The 19,969-nt window shown below is 42.7% G+C and overlaps 1 protein-coding gene across 1 annotated transcript in view; it reads left to right on the top strand.

Moving 5' to 3' along the window:
• Positions 1-6,025: 6,025 nt before the first annotated feature.
• hipk2 (homeodomain interacting protein kinase 2) overlaps positions 6,026-19,969 on the top strand; it is a 71,058-nt gene continuing 57,114 nt past the window's right edge. The window contains exon 1 of the mRNA XM_041037593.1: positions 6,026-6,358. Coding sequence (XP_040893527.1) covers positions 6,340-6,358 — 19 coding nt within the window. The 5' untranslated portion in view covers positions 6,026-6,339. The remainder of the gene's footprint in view (positions 6,359-19,969) is intronic.

Raw genomic sequence — 19,969 nt, 5'->3', positions numbered from 1 at the left:
TTCGCACAACCCAGTATTGACTATTGTGTGTGTGTGTCTGTATTTGTGTGTCTGTGTCTGTGTGTGCCTGAGTGGGTCTGTGTCAATACTGGGTTGTGCTTCGCACAACCCAGTATTGACTATTGTGTGTTTGTGCGTGTCTGTGTTTGTGTGCCTCTGTCCTGTGTGTGTCTGTGTGTGTGTGTGTGTGTGTTTGTGTGTCAGTGTCTGTGTGTGCCTGAGTGGGTCTGTGTCAATACTGGGTTGTGCTTCGCACAACCCAGTATTGACTTTTGTGTGTGTGTGTGTGTGTGTTTGTGAGCCTCTGTCAATATTGTGCGGTGCTAGCGCACCGCACAATATTGACTTTGTGTGTGTCAGTCTGTCTATGTGTGCCTGAGTGGGTCTGTGTCAATACTGGGTTGTGCGAAGCACAACCCAGTATTGACTATTGTGTGTGTGTCAGTCTGTCTATGTGTGTGTCTGTGTCAAAAGTGTCCTTTTGACCCCTATAGTTCTGCTATAGTTTTAATTACAAAGACAGAGAGACATAGAGTTGTTACAGGGAGAGAGAGAGCCACAGCTCTTGCAGTCACGGTTGCCATGGGGATGAGCTTTCCCGCCGCTGAGGCAGCTCACAGGTGCTCTGACGAGCTCATTTTCGGCCGAATCGGGCCTGCCGAACAACTGCTATCCATGGAAAAACAAAACATGGTATCGCTAAACAAACGGCACCGTCAAAGAGACAAGACTTTAAGGAAGACCTGAATCTATTTTTTATGGTCCTACTGTCTAAAATGTGGATTTTACAGCAAGTTTCAAAAAAGGGGATTTTCTGCTTTTCTCCAAAAATCCTCTGCTCGATTAACATTGGAGTCAATGGAGCAGTTGAGAGCTCCTCTTGTCGCTAAAAGGCCCGCCAAAGAAAAACCGTAAATCCTACAGAAAAAATGAACACATTGTGAGAGAGAGGACAAGTGTGGCTACAAGTGTGGAGAATTTCACTGCTCTAGAGTAAAATTTGTGGCCGTAGTCATCGTGTAAATAAAAAATTTCAGAGAGTTTTTTGAAAGCCTCTCCACTCTAACCTCCCACTCTAGCCCGGAACATTCCGCAATACACACTCATTGTAAACCCTGATTTTTTCCAAATTCACTGCTGATCAATTAGGGCTCACAGTTCAAAAACTACACAACTTTTGAAAAAGTTGAATACACCCCGAATACACGAGACTTGTGTCTACATTTTACAGTTTGAATGGTGTTTCTAGGTGAAAGTATGCCAGAGGAGATACTGTTTGAAAAAGGGGAGAATTTGCGACTTTTTTGAAAATTTCCCAGCCATTCCCTATGGGAAAATTTCGGCCGGTTTTTCGCAAATTTCTTCGCGAAACGTGAATATTCTGGAGAACAAAATACAAGCACACCGAGTCCGATCGAGCCGCACGTTTTGATGTATCATTTGTTGATGTGCGCTCAACGGTGTGGGACGAGTTACGAACCGAAAGTCGACACGGAAGAAGAAGAAGAAAAACGGGAAGAACAGTAGTGTGCATTGCTTTGCATTGCACACTAGGTACCTCTATAGCTTTGCTATAGAGGTGCCTAGTGTGCATGCATAGCAATGCACCACTAATAAGTGGTATCCTACAGAATATGAAGTATAGGCACCTGCTGTATTATAATGCAGTTGAAATAGGTGACATAAATTTTCAGAAATTTCATTTCTTTCTCAATCAACACTTTGCATATATTATGCAAGTGATTTATTTCCATATTGTGTTTGAACTTCAGTTTAGTTCAGGCTATGTGGGAAAGTGTGTGTGTCCTCTAACTCTGCAGGCTGAACATCAGTCTGCTACTACACAAACAGGTGCATCAGTACTTAGAAGAACTCAGTAGTGAGTCTCTGTAAGTCCCTATAATTACAGTGCTTTTAATTCTATCTGCTGTGTATGTTCTTTTGTACTTAATAACAGTTTATAGTCCTTACTCACCCAGAAAATATGGTATCATATAACGGCAGCTGAAGACAAATCATAATAAGAGGATGTTGTGGCAGGTGATGTTTTACCAAAAAATAAAAAATTAAATGGAAAAATGAAAAACCAGGTCATAACAAGGCACAGAGTAATTATATGTTACTCATTCTTTAATATTTGATGCCAACATGCTGTACACAATTATATGTTCAGCCACGTTTTATCAAATTCATTTGTGTTCAATTACTCAATTAAAGTCCTTGTAATATATGTTTGAGTGGAGCGAACTGAGTTGTTTGTAACATCAGTATATAGAAAAAGCTTAAAAATAAAGACATGTTTAAGAATTAATGTGTAGTGATCAGTGCTTTTGTGTGCATTACTATTACACAATTATCGCTAGCTCTCACCTTCTGTCAGGCCGAACATTGACAATGGAGCTTAAAAGTTTGTACGTTTTCAAGCGTCGACAAAGGACTTCCATGTAGCAGCGGAAAACTCTGTTACAGACTAATAGCTAATACATTTCATTCATGTCAGTGCAGTGGCAGTTCTACATTGAATTACTCTCTGGGCGACACCCCCTCCGAGCGCCCCCCCCCCCACTTCCCCCCCAAAAGAAAGAAAAGACACTTGACACGAACAGCCATGTTTTAACAATATTTATAACAATCTCCAACTCCAACATTGCCAAAACAATTTAGAAATGAAAGTTATCAGAAATTAAATTAATATACTCTATATACATAAAAGTAGCAAAAATATACACAATCACACATAACAACAGCAGAGAATAATAATATAAAATAAAAAGAATATAATTTTATTACTTTAGAATAATAAAGAAAATAAAAGAATAATATACCAATAAAATATTGAATAAATATTCTGAATAGCACAAATCCATCACACAAATGAAAACACACTAAAGGAAATCTAAGTACAACACTATTAAAAAAAAAGCTAACAACTAAAAACTAAAACCTGACGTTTTCTGTCCCAGTTGGCGCTTGGCCTGGTCTTGCTTTATACACACAGCTCAGAGAGTGAATTTCCCACAATGCCCGCCGCCCGTCCCCTCTGTCGCGGTCTTGCTTTATACACACAGCTCAGAGAGTGAATTTCCCACAATGCCCGCCGCCCGTCCCTTCTGTCGCGGTCTTGCATTATACACACAGCTCAGAGAGTGCCACCCATTTAGTCCATTTGGGAAAGCAACATGAAGAGTCAGACTGATTTTGTAGAAGTCCCCAGTTTCACATAAAACACTTCGTGGGAAGTGAAAGGTGACATTGAACTTTTAAATTATTTCTCAAACTGTTGGGAAACATCCTGCTTCCACTTCGGCCTAGTGTGTACTTTCATTTTGCAATACAATGAATTCTGTGATAAACATTTTGACTGTTCACAGTTATTTAACCTCCAAATAAGTGGCTGAAATAAAGTGCTCAAACTGTGTAAAGTTGTGTCACCTCATTAAGAATCTTTACAGTTAACCAGGCTGGAAAAATATTATTAATAGTGAAGGGTGAAGGCTTAAAAAAAAGGCCATACGTCTTAAAAATATGCATTGGGATAACTGGATTGTTAGGAAACAGAGGAAGAGGCAAAGCTATATCTCTCTCCTCCATCTGGTCTTTTTTTATTTTTTAAATTGGACAGAAAGGCCTAGGGAAGGGACAGCGACTACAGCATTTATTTGCTCATACACAGTAAATCAGATGTTTCTGATCAAATTTGCAAGAATCAGGTGAATGATTTGACTCATTTTTCTGTCTCAGGATTTTCACCTCTTTATTTGTCCTAAAGGGGACCTGAGATGTTTAAGTGTCCCTTTTACACACACACACACACACACACACACACACACACACACACACACACACACACACACACACACACACACACACACACACACACACACACAGACTCACTCCCCTTATGAGAAAGACAGTCAACTTCTCCATCCCTGCTGTAAAGCCCAGAATTAAGAAACATTAGCATTATTTGCAGTTTGTATTTTTCCTTTCTGTCTGATCCCCACTACAGCCCTGCACAACCTGTTGGTCTGTTTACACTTCAGCCTCAAAGCAACTACAAAGATGCTGTTTTCAAAATAGACATTTGCTTGTTCAAAAAAAGTTGGGTTTGCATGATGCTTATGTGAATATCATGATTTAGAAGAATCTCGTTTAAAGACAGTGAACCACACTATGAGATAGTTTATGAATAATTAAGAACCTAAACCCATGGCAAGGATACTTATCTTTACTTATCATGGTGTCTTTCATTTTATACACGCAGCATATTCTCCATACTTAATAGGCTCCCACCTATTGTTATGTCTTACATAGTATACTCTCATTATTGAATAGTTTAACCACAGCACAGTATATAGTAAATCCCTTTAGGAACATCCTGGTGGTCTTTGCTAAGGAAGTAGCATGAATCAACAATGATGGGAGAATGGCATTACTTGGTGTTTTAATGCTAAACAGATATATAAGCCCCCACACGTGGGCTCCTTAGACCTAATTTTGTGCCTGTCCTGCAGTTACATCATCACATCACAGACGTGCGGTGGTCAGCTCTATATGATGTGTGTACAGGCTGCAGGCCGTGTGACATACTTCAACTGAATGAGTAATTGCATAACTTTGCAAAGCTGCACGGCTTAGAACATGCACCAAAGATAGATCATCACTGATTGTTTTGTTTTTTTTCCCCCACAGAGACAATGTAATTATGTGAAGAAGTAATATATTTTAAACTAGGCCTACCTTATTTTATTAATATTATTATTTTATTATTATTACTTTTAAAGCTGTGAGAACAGAAACTTTCTATAGCTATATATGTGTACTGCTTTCAGATTTATTTTCAGATTAGTCTTTGGGAGGCTATAGGCTGAAATTGCTCTGCTGCTCTAATGCACTGCAATATTACCAGACGCCCACGTGTCTAAATCGACATGTTTAATTTAGAGTTGGGTGCGCGTTATTGCTGCGAGTGCATTTTAGGGTCGCTGGTAAATGACAGATTATTCACATTTGTGTGAGCCTATGTAATCCGATTCCGCTCCAGTTCATTCTGTGCAAATCTCATGTCGTCATACTGTAGCCTACAGTGGGAGCGCTTCGGCTTCACTCAGGCATGACCAAACACACGCAGAGTCATCCAACCCAGATGCACTTTGCACGGCTGAGAATAATGTCAACAGCGAGGCAGAGCCCCAAGTCACATCGCGTCTTACTAATTACATCCTTCAGCATTAATTAGCATATTTTAGTATGCATCCACATGCTGACACAAAACAGCCTCACTGCTGCACCCGTATGCATTTTTCTATAGTATTGTTATTGTTGTTGGTGTTATTGTTAATAATAAATCATAGGTCACAAGTTTTAGTAGTGCATCAGTGTATGTAACTAAAATTACATAATATTGATGAAGGTTTTTTTTATTACCTCAGTATGAGCTTTCAAAGCCCACGCAAAATGTAAGCAAATTTAAACAATAATTTATTGCAAAGTAATTTCTGCTTCAAATCGAAAAAGAGGGAGGAAATGAGAACTATTAACTTCCCCTTTTCTAAAATATATACATAACTTGATACTCTATATGTCCTTTGTATCTTTATTTATCTGCGTTGATCAAATTTTATTCCATTTTAATATTTTATTTTCCTTTTCATTGTGTTTTAAATGCTGCTGATTTCTTCGTCTTATGTAATGCATTTGAACTGCCTCTGTATTTGAAAGGTTCTATACATCTAAATGACCATAGCCTATAGTATGGTTGATGATGTTCCTTTCTTCATTTCCTTCTGTTTAAATCTGTAAACTCTTATTAAGTATTCTTATTTTTTTATTATATTGTTTATGCATAATGATGATAATATTATAACGTTTATTTTTGGTGTTATCACAGACCTATAGTATTCGCTGTGGCTCCAGAGTGATGCACCTCCTCGCCGACTCCATCGACTCGATCGTCGGTCGACTCTCTCACTTTACACCAAACTCGCTGCGCTCTGACCACTGCAACTTTTGCAGAGACTCCTCACTCCACAGACATGTCGCACAATAGCTGAAGTAAACCTGTCATCGTGGCTCATCATCTGAGCCTCCAGAAATACGCGGCCGGTGGGATTTGAATTGCACAGCCTCTCCTCTGTCCTTTTTTCCTCGCATCGGACCCTACGTTTGAAAACGCCTGGATATGAATTACGAGCATTTTCCTCACTAATGAACTGGGCCAGTAATGCAGGAGACCACGGCGACTCTCTCATCAGTGTTTCAAGATGGCAGATTTTTATTGAGTTTTGAACAGAAATCTCGCTTTATTTTTTGCCATGTATAACAGAAATCCTTGCACCGATGGCCCCTGTATACGAAGGTAAGATGGTTTTTGAAAATATGCTGTGTTTATTTTCATTTATTTATTTTTTTCCTCCCGTGCGGGGCTCAGTCACTGAGCCTACTGTATCAATTGTGATACAATTGAATTGCGGCTGATACGGAGGGAAGAGATGCGTTGCGCCCTCTCTTCTTTCCCATAACATATATTTGGATTATATTTTTCTAGACCCACCACACGCAGGCTGTCAGATTCCCCGCAGCTTTGTGCCTTAGTGTTTCGGTCACAGTTGTGAGAATATTAGTAAATGCTCAGCAAGATTGTGGTGCCAGTCTGAGCTACGTCCGCTGAAATAGCGCTGATAAGACTGAAAACCCTCCTGAATAAGGTCAAAGACAAGCACCCGTGTTTAACGTACAGTCATCTTCATGTGTGCACACACCTGGAAAATGTTGTTTTGCCCTCACGTTTGTTCCTGCTAGAAATTATAGCTCTGCTCTGAAGAAGCGAGAGGGAATGAAAGAAGGTCGGAGACCGATCGGTCGAGTCTCGGCTCTATTCACTCTCGTCCTTCTGTCTCCCAATTATTTCACGTCAGTGTAGAAACTGACTGACTTTATATGCTTCTGTCTGCTTCTATCCGTTGATTTCTGTGTTGTTGTTGTTTTTTTTTTATTTTTTCTTTTCCGGAAACGAAAGGCATGCTTAAATACAGCATAGTCGCTATCGCTGCAGCAATGTGGCTGTGACTAATCCAATTGAGAGGAATGCTACCCCGCATGCTTCCCTAAATTATTTGCTGTCATGTAGGTTTTTTTTGTTAAAAAATATATATAAATATTATTCCAAGTCAACAGTTCACACACAGTGTGTTTGCTTTGCATTGTCGCTGCAAGGCGGGTTGTAAATGTAAAACAATGCAAGCGGCCCATTATAATTCCTGCATGACCGAGGACTGTGAATGGTCCAACTGCAACTACACAAATAATACCAATAGGTTAAGTAGTGTGAAATAACAGGGGCATTGGTAGATGATAAATTGCTTGCAATATGTGTTATATTTTGATTTCATTCAGCTGTAGTAATGTGTCATTCAGAAGTACTGTAGATGCTCTTTTGACATACAATAGGACAGATAACCCGTAACAGTATATCTGTAAAGTAAACAGAGGTTTACTTGCTGATCAGAGGCTTGTGTAAACTGAAAGGCAGCAGAAAGCAAACGATGACCCTTGATGTTTCCAGTATTTATTTTCGAGCAGCCTCATGTTTAGTATCTTTTCTACTCTATAGTCCCTCTGCTGGTATTAAAGGGAACCCCTTTTCTTTTCTATTCAGAATTATCAATAATAAAGTGCTACTGAAAAGTAATAGTTTAACACACCTTAAAGTGGCATTATTGAAATATCAACAGCAAAAGTGGGTCCTAGATAGGAATATTAAGGTTATATAATAGCCAACTATAGAAGATACACTATCAGGAGGTGGCAACAAACTCTTCACTAAGTGCTGTTATGTCCCTGTAGGAATATTGTAGTGATTTTTCATTAGGGGTGTTGAAGCTTAGAGGCATAGCTCAGGACTCTGGCGTTTCAACATGAAAAAGAAAGTTGAAATGAGACTCCTATACAAAAGGTAATTAGTGTAAATTACATTCCCTGCCTTTTCCCTTCACCACTGAGAAGGAGGAGAAGGGAAGAGAAGGAGGCGGCAGGGGAAATTAATTACCTTGCCTGTCCTCCTCAGTGTTGGAGAGGGCTGTTATGTAGAGCAGTCATGGAAATGACCAACGTCTCCGGTGGAAAATAGGTTTGGGTTTGGAAGGGGGGGGCACCTTCACGTAGAATGAGACCGGCTATTATGGTGATTACTCACCCTTGGCTACAGGGCACCTAATAACTTAAATCTATATGATTAACTACTTCCTGCTTTAGTTCAAAGCTGAGTTTGTTGTGGAATACAACAGTTTACCTCACACATGTCGTTTGTTGAAGAACTTGAATTCACGTTTAGAATCATTCATTCGGGACTATTTGTTTAAAGGTTGAGATTTTCAGGACATCTGATTGTCTGATCCTGTTGGTTCTGCCTTTCTTTTTTTTTTTTTGCATGTTTGCCTTTGGTCCTTCTTGGCCCAGACAGAAGGCCATCAGGCAGGCCTGCTGGCAGACAGGGTAGCAGTCTGATCATCCTGGGAGCCTGGTCTCATAACCCAAACTGACACCTTGATGGATGTCTGATGAACGGAGCAGGTCCTGCAGCCCCCAGCTGTGGAAAAGCTAATATTCAGACACCGCCAAACCGTGCCTGCCTGCCTGCCCTCTTGCCTGATATGGGTGTTGTGGTGCGCATGCATGTGTGTGCGTATGTCTCTGTGTGCTTATGAGCCTGTACACATGTGCCATCACCCGTTTGTAGGGCAGGCCTGAGAGAGGATTAGACAGCTGCAGAAATGGGCAGGAAGGCAACTTCCTTAGCAGATCTGCCCCACACAGGTCAACCAGTACTATTCCAGAGAGGATTCATTCACTCCTGCCTGGAAAAATGGACAGCGTATGACTCAGAAGCTGATGAGGATGATGATGATGATGGTAGTGGTGGTGACAGGCGCTGCAGCATCACAGAGTGGAGATTAATGTTTTATCCATCCACACAGCCATTATGAGTTAATGCGACTTTGAATTACCCTGTGGTTTCCAGATATGGGGGATGCACTCTGTCCTTGTTCAGGGGAAGTTCCTCCTCTGAGGGCCAGGGGGAAAAGACAGGAGGACAGACAGAGCAGGACTTTCTCAGAAACGGCCCTCAACTCTCCATGTCTCCCTCCCTCTTCCCCTCACGCTTGTTTGGAGCTGCTTGATTGATATCTTCCTCACAGGCCACGACCCAGGCTTAGAGTCCAAGGTTGCAGCTTTTTAAACTTTGATTAGAATTGCAGGAAGAACCCTGGGGGCCTTTGGGGGCCACGGCAGGGCCGCACCCCGTGGCAGAGTCAGGGGAACTGAGGAGGGTCTCTCTTCCTGACTGTTATGACAAGCAGGGTTGTGTGTTTAGCTCTTCACTGTCCACTGTGGTGAAGGAAGAAAGGCCTGGGGAGGGAGGGTAGTTTAACAGTCGGTAAGAGATGAGGTGATAGTTAAATAGCTCGCAGGGAAGAACAGTCATCACTCCACAAATCCTTGTTGGTGCCACTGTGAATGTTTATTCCTTGTTTTTCACTTTCACTCTGTCAGTTTTGATCTGTTTGTTGACCTGATGCATCACCTTATGACTTGTTAGGAAGGCGGTTTGCACAGAAAAGGTTATGAAAATGGATAAGCTCTCTTTACAAGTATCGCTTTTGCATTATTCAAAGGTTCCTATCTGAAAAGAAAGTGAAATCCAGTGTTGGGGGATTCTTTGTGCTATTGATTTGTTGAAGCATTTAGTGGAAGAAGCTGGGGCTTTGGCGGGAGATAGAATGTGAGTTTTATGTGAGATGAGTTGTGTGTGTCTGTGTGTGTATGTTTAGCTCTCCATTGAAGACAGGGGAATATGTGAGCTCTCTGATGTGCTGAAATAGTTCACAGGTGTGATCTGAGGGTTTTGGAAACAGATGGGGGTGCTGGTTGGGGTCGGGGGTGGAGGGGAGCATCAGCCTGAACTGAAATGACAGGTTAGGGGAGGCCAGTCTGACACTGGAGGCCCAGCCTTGAATACAAGCGGAATACTTCTGGCTATTTCAACAGGCTCAACTTTTCATATACTCTTTTCAGCAAATTTCTCTGGAGTAAAACTGCCTCCAGTACTGCAGCACATTATTCTTCTGGCCCTTCTTTTTTTTTTTTCTTGCATAGAGAAAATTCAATTGAGATGCAAGGAGACTTTGCAGTTCTCATTTTCTCTTCAGTCAGTAAGCCCCCCCTTTTAGTGCTTCTGCCATATGTTTCAGACCCTCTCGGAAACATCTCTGAAAGCCAGGCTCTGAGGTCCTTGAAGCCGGAGACCACATCAGTTGCTGACATTAGTTAGTTTTTATCGAAGGGGAAAAGGGAGGCTGGCTGGGATGGAGCCTCAACCCTGTCGACTGCTTACACAAGGCATTTCCGTGTTGGTTGTCATGCATGTGTGAAGGCCCTTTCCCCCCCACACTGTTGTTTCACACTGTGTATGGTGTCAGCTTGTGTGGAACAGCTGCCTCTGGCTCTGACTAGCACTGTAACGACTCTAGGCTCCGTTAGGAAGGCTCTAGTTGGAGTTTAGCACAGTGTTTAGTATAGTATGCAAAAACGAGATCTCTGCATTTAAACTTGAAACATGTTATGTGCTGGTATAAAACATATCACACCCTTGATTGTTGGAATCAAGACTTGGAACATGCTCCAATCCACAGACTTTTAAAGATTTGAATGCTGAATATATAATTTGTTTTCTAAATGAATTTGTAGCACTTTGAAAACTACTTTCAGGCTCTCAGTGGGGAGGCACATTACCCTAAAAACATGTCCATCTCCTTGTATTTGAGGATTATCACAAGAGAAAAAATAGAGGAACGTTCCTCTTTGATTTAAAGAACCCCTTCCTGCTTAAAGTAACGTAGTAACCGCTCCACAGCGAGGGTGAGAGCGGCATCTGTTAAAAAGTACGATGCTGAGAATCTCCCTACCTTACAACACGTCCGTTGCTTTGATCTGCTATGAGAGCCGTGGTTCAAACAAAGGTTCACATTTTACTGCCTCTCAATACAGCACAGAGTGAATAAGGCCTTTTGTTAACTTGGGCCTGTTAAGCAATAATTACACAGGGATTCCTAGAGCATAAAGGACACTTAATATGCTGAGGGTGTCAAATCATGTTTTTTTTTTTTTTTTTTAATATCTGAATAGTATTGCACAGTGCAGTGTGAGCATGATCTGCATTTTGCTTGCATGCCATATATTGCATTTTCACTTTGCAATCTCTCATCATCCGCCAGTGACCCCCACAGGTTCCCACCCCGCCACCCTCCCTGCGCTTCCCGGCCCCACCCCCACATCTATCGCTTATCTGTCCTTCCATCCTGCTCTGTTTGTTGATAAGCCGAGAGGCCACTGGCCAGCACACATGGTGCCCATGTGACACTTCAGCAACAGCCTGATGGCCAGATTGGAAGCCCCCATATATGTTTGTGTGTGTGTGCGTGTGTCTGCGTCTGTGTGTGTAATTGGAGGCTGGTTTGAGAAGAGGTCTGGCTACTGTAGCTTTTTTGTTCTCCCTAATCATGACCCCCCACCCAAACACTCTCAGACTCCCCCATAGCCTCCCACCCCCACCATCCCCGGCTTGTCTTATTGCCTCGTCCCATCACTAACCCCCCAAAACCAAAGCACCGGCTTGCTTTCGGTGCACATTGTCGCAGGTCTTAATCCTATTGTTTGTGATACTGTCCCTGCCATACCCATCCATTTGACATCGCACTCTCTGGAAGAGAGCTGGCGGTGCTGGCTGCATTTATCCCTGGCTCGTTTGGCCTTACACATGAAGCTCATAAAAAAAAAAAAAAGTTGAATAAAGCTTCAAATGTGTGGCAAAGAGAACAGAGATTGTAAGGTACCACAGCTGGATGGTGAGGGCAACTACCACACTCACAGCCACTTTATTTAAACAAGAGATCCTAAAACGTCTCTTCATATTACACGAAGCGTGGGGTGAAAAATGGTTTGCAGTTTTTAATCAAGTCTTTCATAGCCTGAACATTTTTCCTCCTCTTCTGAGGGAAAAAGACAAGGGGTGGAGGGGTGTGTGTGTGTGGGGGGGGGGGGGGGGGGGGGGGGGTGTTTACAGACAGATATTAAAATGAACAGAGAAGAACTAAATTACACAGTAAGATTAGGACACTGAGGTTGAGGGGTTTTTTTAAGGGTATATGCACAAATGCAGCTATTGGCTCTACCATGTGTGGTCAGCCAACATGGACTAAGTGCCACTGCCAGCCCCATCACCAATCCTGGCTCCGGCCCCTCTCGGTCATGGAAGGGAAGTGGAGCGATGGGCGGCTGCTGGCGGCTCCTTCACAGATGGCTGCAGGTACAGCTCTACGCTTGGCTGATAACCAAGGACTTCAAAGCTCAGACGAGCGCTCAAGCCCATTTCTGTCCAGAGCCAGGAGGCAAAAGGCACAGAACAGAGAAAGGAGGTAGCAATGGACAAGAACTGGGGTCGTCAAAAGAGTCAACAGGCATGGAAATGAGCAGCTTTAGTCCTTTCCCTTTTCTCCACTCGTTTTTTTTTGTGCAATATTTTTTCTCGTTTTCTTTCCTATACATAGTCATTCTTCACCTCTCATTGTCGTATTCAATTCAGTCTTTTAGCATTTTTTTCTACCTGCTGTGTGTTTCTCATTATTTTATTACAGCGAAAGCAGTTGCGATGACACATTCTCTCGATAGCCAGAAACGGAAAATAAAATGTGACGGTCACTGTTGCGGAAAGTCGCCCCTCGCTCTCAGCTGATTTCTTTTTTTACTTAATTTGCTGCAGATCGGGGATCCTCTTAGGAATCCCAGATCTGCCCACTCTGCTCTGCATGTCCCGATCACCCTGACATGAGAGGATGCTGAAAGTTCAGACTTTATAAAATGTTTCCACACATTTCCATACTGCTGCACAAACATCTCTGAAGACATCTTCAGAAAGGTTTGAAGACGAGTTTAAGTTTTCTATTCCCATTATTTTATTCTGAAATATCTAATTATGATTTTTCAATCATCTTATTTTATTAGATTTATAGCAGAGGCAGGCACTGTTTGTTGAGATTTGAAGAACTTGTGTGCCAAAAACAAAAAAAAAACCCCAGAAGTTATTGCTGTAAATGTTCCTCATCTCATACACTCCTCATTTAAGTATGGCTTATTATTATAAAGTTTTAGTATGCATTCATCGTAAACTTATTATGCAGAATTCAGGAAGAGTAATAGCACTTCCTGTTTATATGTCTGGGCCCAAGTGTGCTGCAGCATAAAAAACAGGCTGCACACCTTTTAGATCCACTCCTCACTTCAAAGGCCTCAGGCGCATCATGGCCAGCCAGCAGCTCTCTCTGGCAGCCTTTTGAAGTGACCCCTCCATTCAGCCTGTGAGACAGAGAGGGAGAGTGGTGGTGAGACAGGCAATGACAAAGATTGAAAAAGTAAAGCAGAAATAGGAGGGAGGGAAGCAGTGAAGCCTGGGTTGGAGAGATGAATACCTTCTCCTGGAGGCCCATGGGCCTCAGGGGCACTGCCAGAGGTCAGGGGGTGCTTGGAGGTTAGTTTTGGGGGGGTTGTCACTGATTTAAGAGGGATTTTGGATGTGGTGGCTGTGCTGGTGGTATTGGGGGTCGTACATCTCAGCACTTGTCTTCTTTAACCTGTCTCCCTCTTACATCTGGGATCAGTGCTGTCCACTGAGGCGCCCGTCTCCTCAGCTCCCCTGACAGAGCCCAGCAGCTGCTATCACACACAAACACGCTCCCGCCCCTCCATCACTTTTAGAGAAGCTGGCCCAGAAAAAGGCCAAAAGTTGACCTTTAGCTACAGGGACCCGTTCTCATTCCCTCAGTGCTCCTGAGCCGTCCAGGCCGGGCCAGTTGTTTTTACCTCATTAGGCTTGTGTGAGTTCTGCCCTCATAAGCATAAAACTTAGAACTTTTAGGCATAAACATCTACTGAGAGTAAGTGGCATCCATCTCAGTGACATGAACCTCATTCTGATTCCAACACAAAAATACCTTAGCAACACGAACAGACCACTAGCATTTCTGACTTTATTCACAGTAAATCATAAATTACAGTATGATGAATAATTATTTACTGACTTCCCACAGCTCATCTTTTCCATCTGTTGAAAGCGCTCTCAGCTACGGCTGAAGTGGGAGTTTAGAAACATCACAGACCACAAGAACAGATCCAAACTGGCAAATTCTTAAAGTAAATGGATCTTGTTTAGAGTAATTTACTAAAACAAAGTTTGCCATAATGTGTGTAATTGTAAAACCAACAACTCCTATTCTCCTTCTGAAGGTGTTTATACCTTTTTATGCAAGCCAGTTCAAATGTATACTTCCCATGCACGGCCACTCCATATGTGGGTGTTAAAAAACTGATGGTCAGAAAGGCCATTTCCTGTCTGGTTTTGGCTGCTATTTGTGACTGTGAGGACACTGTAAATATAATCGGTGAAAGCCATGATTTTCACGCTGAATCAGACTCAGAGGGCTGAGTTGGCGAGCCATATTTATTACCTCAGCTCTGTGGCCAGAAGGACTCGACAGCCATGTTTACGACACACTGTCAGTTGGATTAAGGACACATATGCCTTGCTAAATTTGTATGTGAGCACATGTTTGTGTGTGTGTGTGGTATAATCTTTTAAAAGCTGTTTGAATATATAGTGTGGCGGGGCCTCCTCACTTTGTCAAAGAAAAGGCAGACAGAATGAGAGAAGCTACGAAAAGGGGAGAAGGTTAAAAAGAAGGAGATGAAGAGAGATTAACGTATTAAAACAATTTATTAAACATGCATATAGATGAGCCACCTGCACCTGTATGAAAGCAGCTATACATGTTGAGGCATTTTAGAGGGAGAAAAAAAGGCATCTATAGTTTAAATTAGCCTGATCTATAGCCCTAATAGGCCCAGAGCAGCAGTCTCACACACCCAACTGAAATATCACACACTCTTGTCGCCTGGGGAGGCATGTGCACCATCCCCAGCCTGTATTTGATAGTCGAGAGCATAGGGAGGTGGAGTACAGTGGGGGAGACAGGAGCAGAAAGCCAGCCACATGTGGGGGTTATGAAGAGCTCTGATGTGAGGTGGATAGAAGTTGCTTGTTTCTTCCTCTGTCTGTCGTCCGTGAGCCAGTAAAGAGTGGGCATCACGCCCCAGCATCAGCATTTATCATTATCAAACACGCTGACTAGCCTGAACGTCACAAGTTGTTTTGAAAATACAGGAAGTGATGGCTCTGCCTGTGTGTGATTGGTCCCTACGTGCCTGGTCAGGTTGGACTGGTTCCTCCGTTGTTGGTGTTCATTGCTGGGTTTTGAAGGGGTGGAGCTTAAGATTAATCCTTCTGTGTGTGTGTGTGTGTGTGTGTGTGTGTGTGTGTGTGTGTGTGTGTGTGTGTGTGTGTGTGTGTGTGTGTGTGTGTGTGTGTGTTTTGGGCTGGTGGCTTGATGCATGTTGATACTACATAGCTAAGATGTTAAAGCTCTGGCAAACAGTTGAGGAAGTTCTGCAAAACACAAATTTGTCACAAAGGTGCAGACATGGCGACGCACACACATGGAGTCTCAGAAATGCATAGATACATGTCTGTGGGTACACTCCTACAAAACACATTCTGCACACATGCAGAGTTGTGTGCACCCTCAGTCGAGGTGAGCATGTCGAGCAGGGCAGGCATTATTCCAGCTGTCTCTGTTGGATATTAATGCAGCAGCAGAGATTGACCCCTGAGTCCAAGAACACACCCAAAACCAATGCTTAGTAGTCTGTTCCATGGGACAGGGCAGGGTGGCAGGGTGGGGCGATGATGCCGTCTTCTCAAGACACTGTCCAAGACAGAGCTCACTCCATCTGACATCTTTTTCCCTATAACTGTCTCAGTCTTTGCCTTCAGTTATTACTGTTTCCCGCTGTTTGACTCTCTTATTCTTACTTTGCACAATTAAAATCAGTAGTTTACCAAGTACAAATCGTTCTCATATTCCAAAAATTCTTGCAATGAGTAAAGACTATCAGCTCATTTACCACTTTGAATGTGATAATCATATTAGTGGGGTTAATACAATTCTGAACCTCACAAAGCGAGTACCTGTTCTGAATATATTAGACAAACCATGCATAAATAACAAGGGATCATGCAAAATGAATATCATGATGGATTATTTTTGATTTTTAGTTCCTTTGTTTTGCTTTTTTTTTTCATTTTCGTCTGAGAATATAATCATATTTGTTTGTCCAAGAAGAGTTTATATCCTTAAAAAATAAAACGAAGGTCTCCGTCACTGAAAGGTTCCTTTACAAACCTCGTTCTGCTCTGGGCCTTTTGTCAACTGAACATTAGGCCGAATAATGACTAACAGTTGATAGGTAGCTGAGGAGAACCTGGTTCTCATTGTTGTTGTGTATGCAGGCATGTGTGTCCCTTTGTGTGTGTGTTACTGGCTTTTGCCCATCACTTACTGAAGTACGATGCAAGTGCAGCAAACAAGACCGCCATCCACGTTCACACTCAAACCTCATACTTCAGTATGTAGCTTGTGGCACAACACAATCGGCACGCAACAAAATCCATACTGCTCTGGCCTCTCTCAGATCAATTGCCCATTGAGTAGTGTTTTCTCCCACACTGTACTCATCTGTGTGTTCTCCCCCCATTGTTTTCTATGTTGGGTCACTTTTTCTTGCCTGCAGTTCTCACATGTTAATCTCATCATAGTACATTGTGTACTGTCATTGTTGATCCTAATGGCATAAGAGGAAGTGTGGTGTGGCGGGGCGTTTTCTTACTGTGTGTAAATGATAAGGTTTCTGGAGAGCAGCTGCTTATCAGGTGTGTGTCCCTGTGTGGCCCTACGTTGTGTTTGCAACTGTAGTCAAAGCAGCGCAGCATACAGTGGATGTAAATGGTAGTGCAACAAGTGAAACCATGAGTGAACAGGTGCCATTGGTTTATCGTTAGACACGTTTTCAGCTCCCTCCTCCTCTTTTTTTCTTTTTTTTTTGCTGCCGCACACGAGACTTCTGCAGAGAACAAATAGTTTCTTCTTTTCTGTTCCTCACTCACTAAGTGTTTTACTTTTACTACAGCAAGGGCATATACTGCCAGGCCTATTTTCTTTCTTTCTTTCTTTCTTTCTTTCTTTCTTTCTTTCTTTCTTTCTTTCTTTCTTTCTTTCTTTCTTTCTTTCTTTCCCTCTCTCTCTTTCTCTCTCTCTGGTGTGGAGGAAGTTGGGTGCTGTGCTTCATACACTTGCTACACTCGTGATTTGATTAATAAGAAATCCAGCTCAAGCAGAGCCACTCTGCCACCTCTTCTTCCTCCTCCTCCTCTTCCTCCCCCTACCCACACTCCTCCTCATCTCTCATCTCCCATTCCTCTCCTCCACCCTGTGTCTTGGTTCAGTGCCTGGTTAGGCTGACCTGGCAGTATAAACAAGGCAAATGTTTTTCTCACACCAGCCGTTTTATGACCACACTTACAACGTGAATAGCAGCCTCCTTATCTACTGACAGTTGCCCTGGGGAACCAGGTTTGTCAGCTTTACTTTAGATTAGGAAATGCTGGCATTGAAATTTTAACTACACAGCTTATGATCACCTTGGTAAAACCTGTAAGTCATTAATATATTCGGCGTTGTGTTTCACATCAGCTGGTGTGAATCTTTGTAGCTGTATACACCTCTTTGTATTGGTGCTCCTGTGTGCACGCACATGTGGAACATTAGTCATTATTCTGCCTAATGTTCAGTTAACAAAAGGCCCAGAGCAGAATGAGTTTGTGTGTGTGTGTGTGTGTGTGTGTGTCTGTGTGTGTGCCTGTCCTTGCTTATGTATCTGTCCAAGTGCATTTTGAACAAGTGCTGACCAAACATGTTATCTCACGGCTAACACAACATGTTGTATCTTTGGCTGTTTGTTTCCAAGAAGGGGAGAGTTGAGGGAGTGTCACATTTACAGCAGGCACGTTGCTGATTTACAAGCTGAGAAGTTCTGCGTAGTCTGTCTGTCAAACATAGCATTTATGCTTGCCTTTTAGGCCGTCCATATGCTGGATGGATATTTGTCCTCTTTTGTGTGTTTGTAAGAGGGTGGAGGGAAATGGCAAGGCAGTTCCAACTGCTCAAATGCCATGCTCATGATGAGCATAAAGGCTGATGGAGCAGCAGCCCGCATGACAGTATCTCCCTGCGAGCTCGTCTGATGCATTATACTATAAATAAGCAGAGATGAGAGAGCTAAAAAAGCAGACAGGATGGTCAATAGTGGCCACGGGTGTGTGTCTGTGTGTGTGTGTGTGTGTGTGTGTGTGAGAGAGAGAGAGAGGGAGACTATTCAGTGTCAAGCTCCAGCTCCCCCACCGAGGGCAGAGCTCAGGCAGGAGGGAGGAACACAAGGCTAGGCTGCTCTGTATGAACAGTATGTTCCTCTTCAGTCGTACATTTGCTGTTGCGTTTAACCCAAAAGTCACTGTCACTGTCCCCACAGGTTTCCACCTGTGCTTCTGTCAGACATTTGCACATAACATCACTCTGAAAAAAGAAAATGACACACATACAGACTGGTGACAAATTTAAATAAAACTCAGATAAATGAGTTGAGGAACAAACGCAGATGATTCCATACAGGGTTCAGGGGCTCGCTGAATGTTTTGACAAGTACAAAATAGATGTGAATCATATACTATGGCCTTTGCAGTCAACCCAACTGTACACCTGTTGAGTTAGTACTGACATGTATGTATATATTCATCAGTGACATCTTTGGGAATAATGGCATTCATTCTCTACTCCAGTAGATTTTCAGAATTGATGACGAGGAGAATTGAAGCTGTTCTTGAAGCCTAAAACCTTACTGAGACACATTAAGTTGGATTTCTATCTATATGTCAGGGTGTTCAGAAAAGCGGTGGAGGTGAGGGAAGCACTGCCCCCAACACACACATGCAAACTGCAGCGAAGGGTGAGATAATGCTTTGTCTAGACAGTCAGAAGTTATTTCATTAGCCAGCGATTTGGCACGCACATTACGCCCCCCCCCCCCCCCCCCCCCCCCCCCCCGCACCACACACAGACTGTCCAGTTCTGCAGACACTGGGATGTCCAGTAAAGAGACAGGGTCATCAGAGTGTGTCTCCATTGGTGTCGGTAGCCATTAGGCCTCAGGAAGTAATCCAAATATATCCAGGCCATCGACCAGACAGACCTGACTGCTGTCTCTGCATAGTCTCCCAGGTGACAGCTGGGGTCTCGGTACTGTATCTATCCACTTAGACCTTTAGTTGCAGACTGAGCATGGAGCAGTTGCTCTCTTGATATTGACTGACATATATATTTAGAACATAGGTTCAATAGATTTTTATGTATACTTGTCGTCACAGTGCAAAAAGATCAAAAATAATCTATTCATCTTACTCTTGAATTGTTTTAAATTATGAATCATATAAAGTACCTGTAAAGCACCTGCACTTTGGGCACAGGGATGGATACACTGAATTACAAACAAAACAGGTTTTATATTAAAAGACAAGTTGTAATTACAAAAGACAACTTGGCAGGTTTGGTGGTGTCTAAAAGCGTCCTCATCAATACTCGACGTCATGTTGTCAGCAGAGTATAAATGACGGGTTTAATAAAAGAGAGCAAACAGAAGCAGGTCACAGGCTAGAATGTGAGGGCCACTCGTGGCCCCACTCTGTTCTCCTTCCCCCCTTTTCAGCTTGTCTCTCACCCTCACATGGCATGCAGAACGACCCTGATCCTCCCAAAAAGAAGATTAACAAACCCCTGACAGAAGTAATCTCTCTGAAAACATTGACTATTACCATTTCAACATGCTGCCTCTAAACAGTGGAAAATGCCTCTCTGGTATGCTTAATTGCAGTGTGTGGGACACACAGTGTTCCTTTAGGTATGCTAAATGGAAA

Source organism: Toxotes jaculatrix, chromosome 5 (genome assembly GCF_017976425.1).
Source record: "Toxotes jaculatrix isolate fToxJac2 chromosome 5, fToxJac2.pri, whole genome shotgun sequence".
NCBI classification, from domain to species: Eukaryota; Metazoa; Chordata; class Actinopteri; family Toxotidae; genus Toxotes; species Toxotes jaculatrix.
Note: the sequence above shows the minus strand (reverse complement) of the source record. Positions and strands in the feature narration are given on the sequence as shown.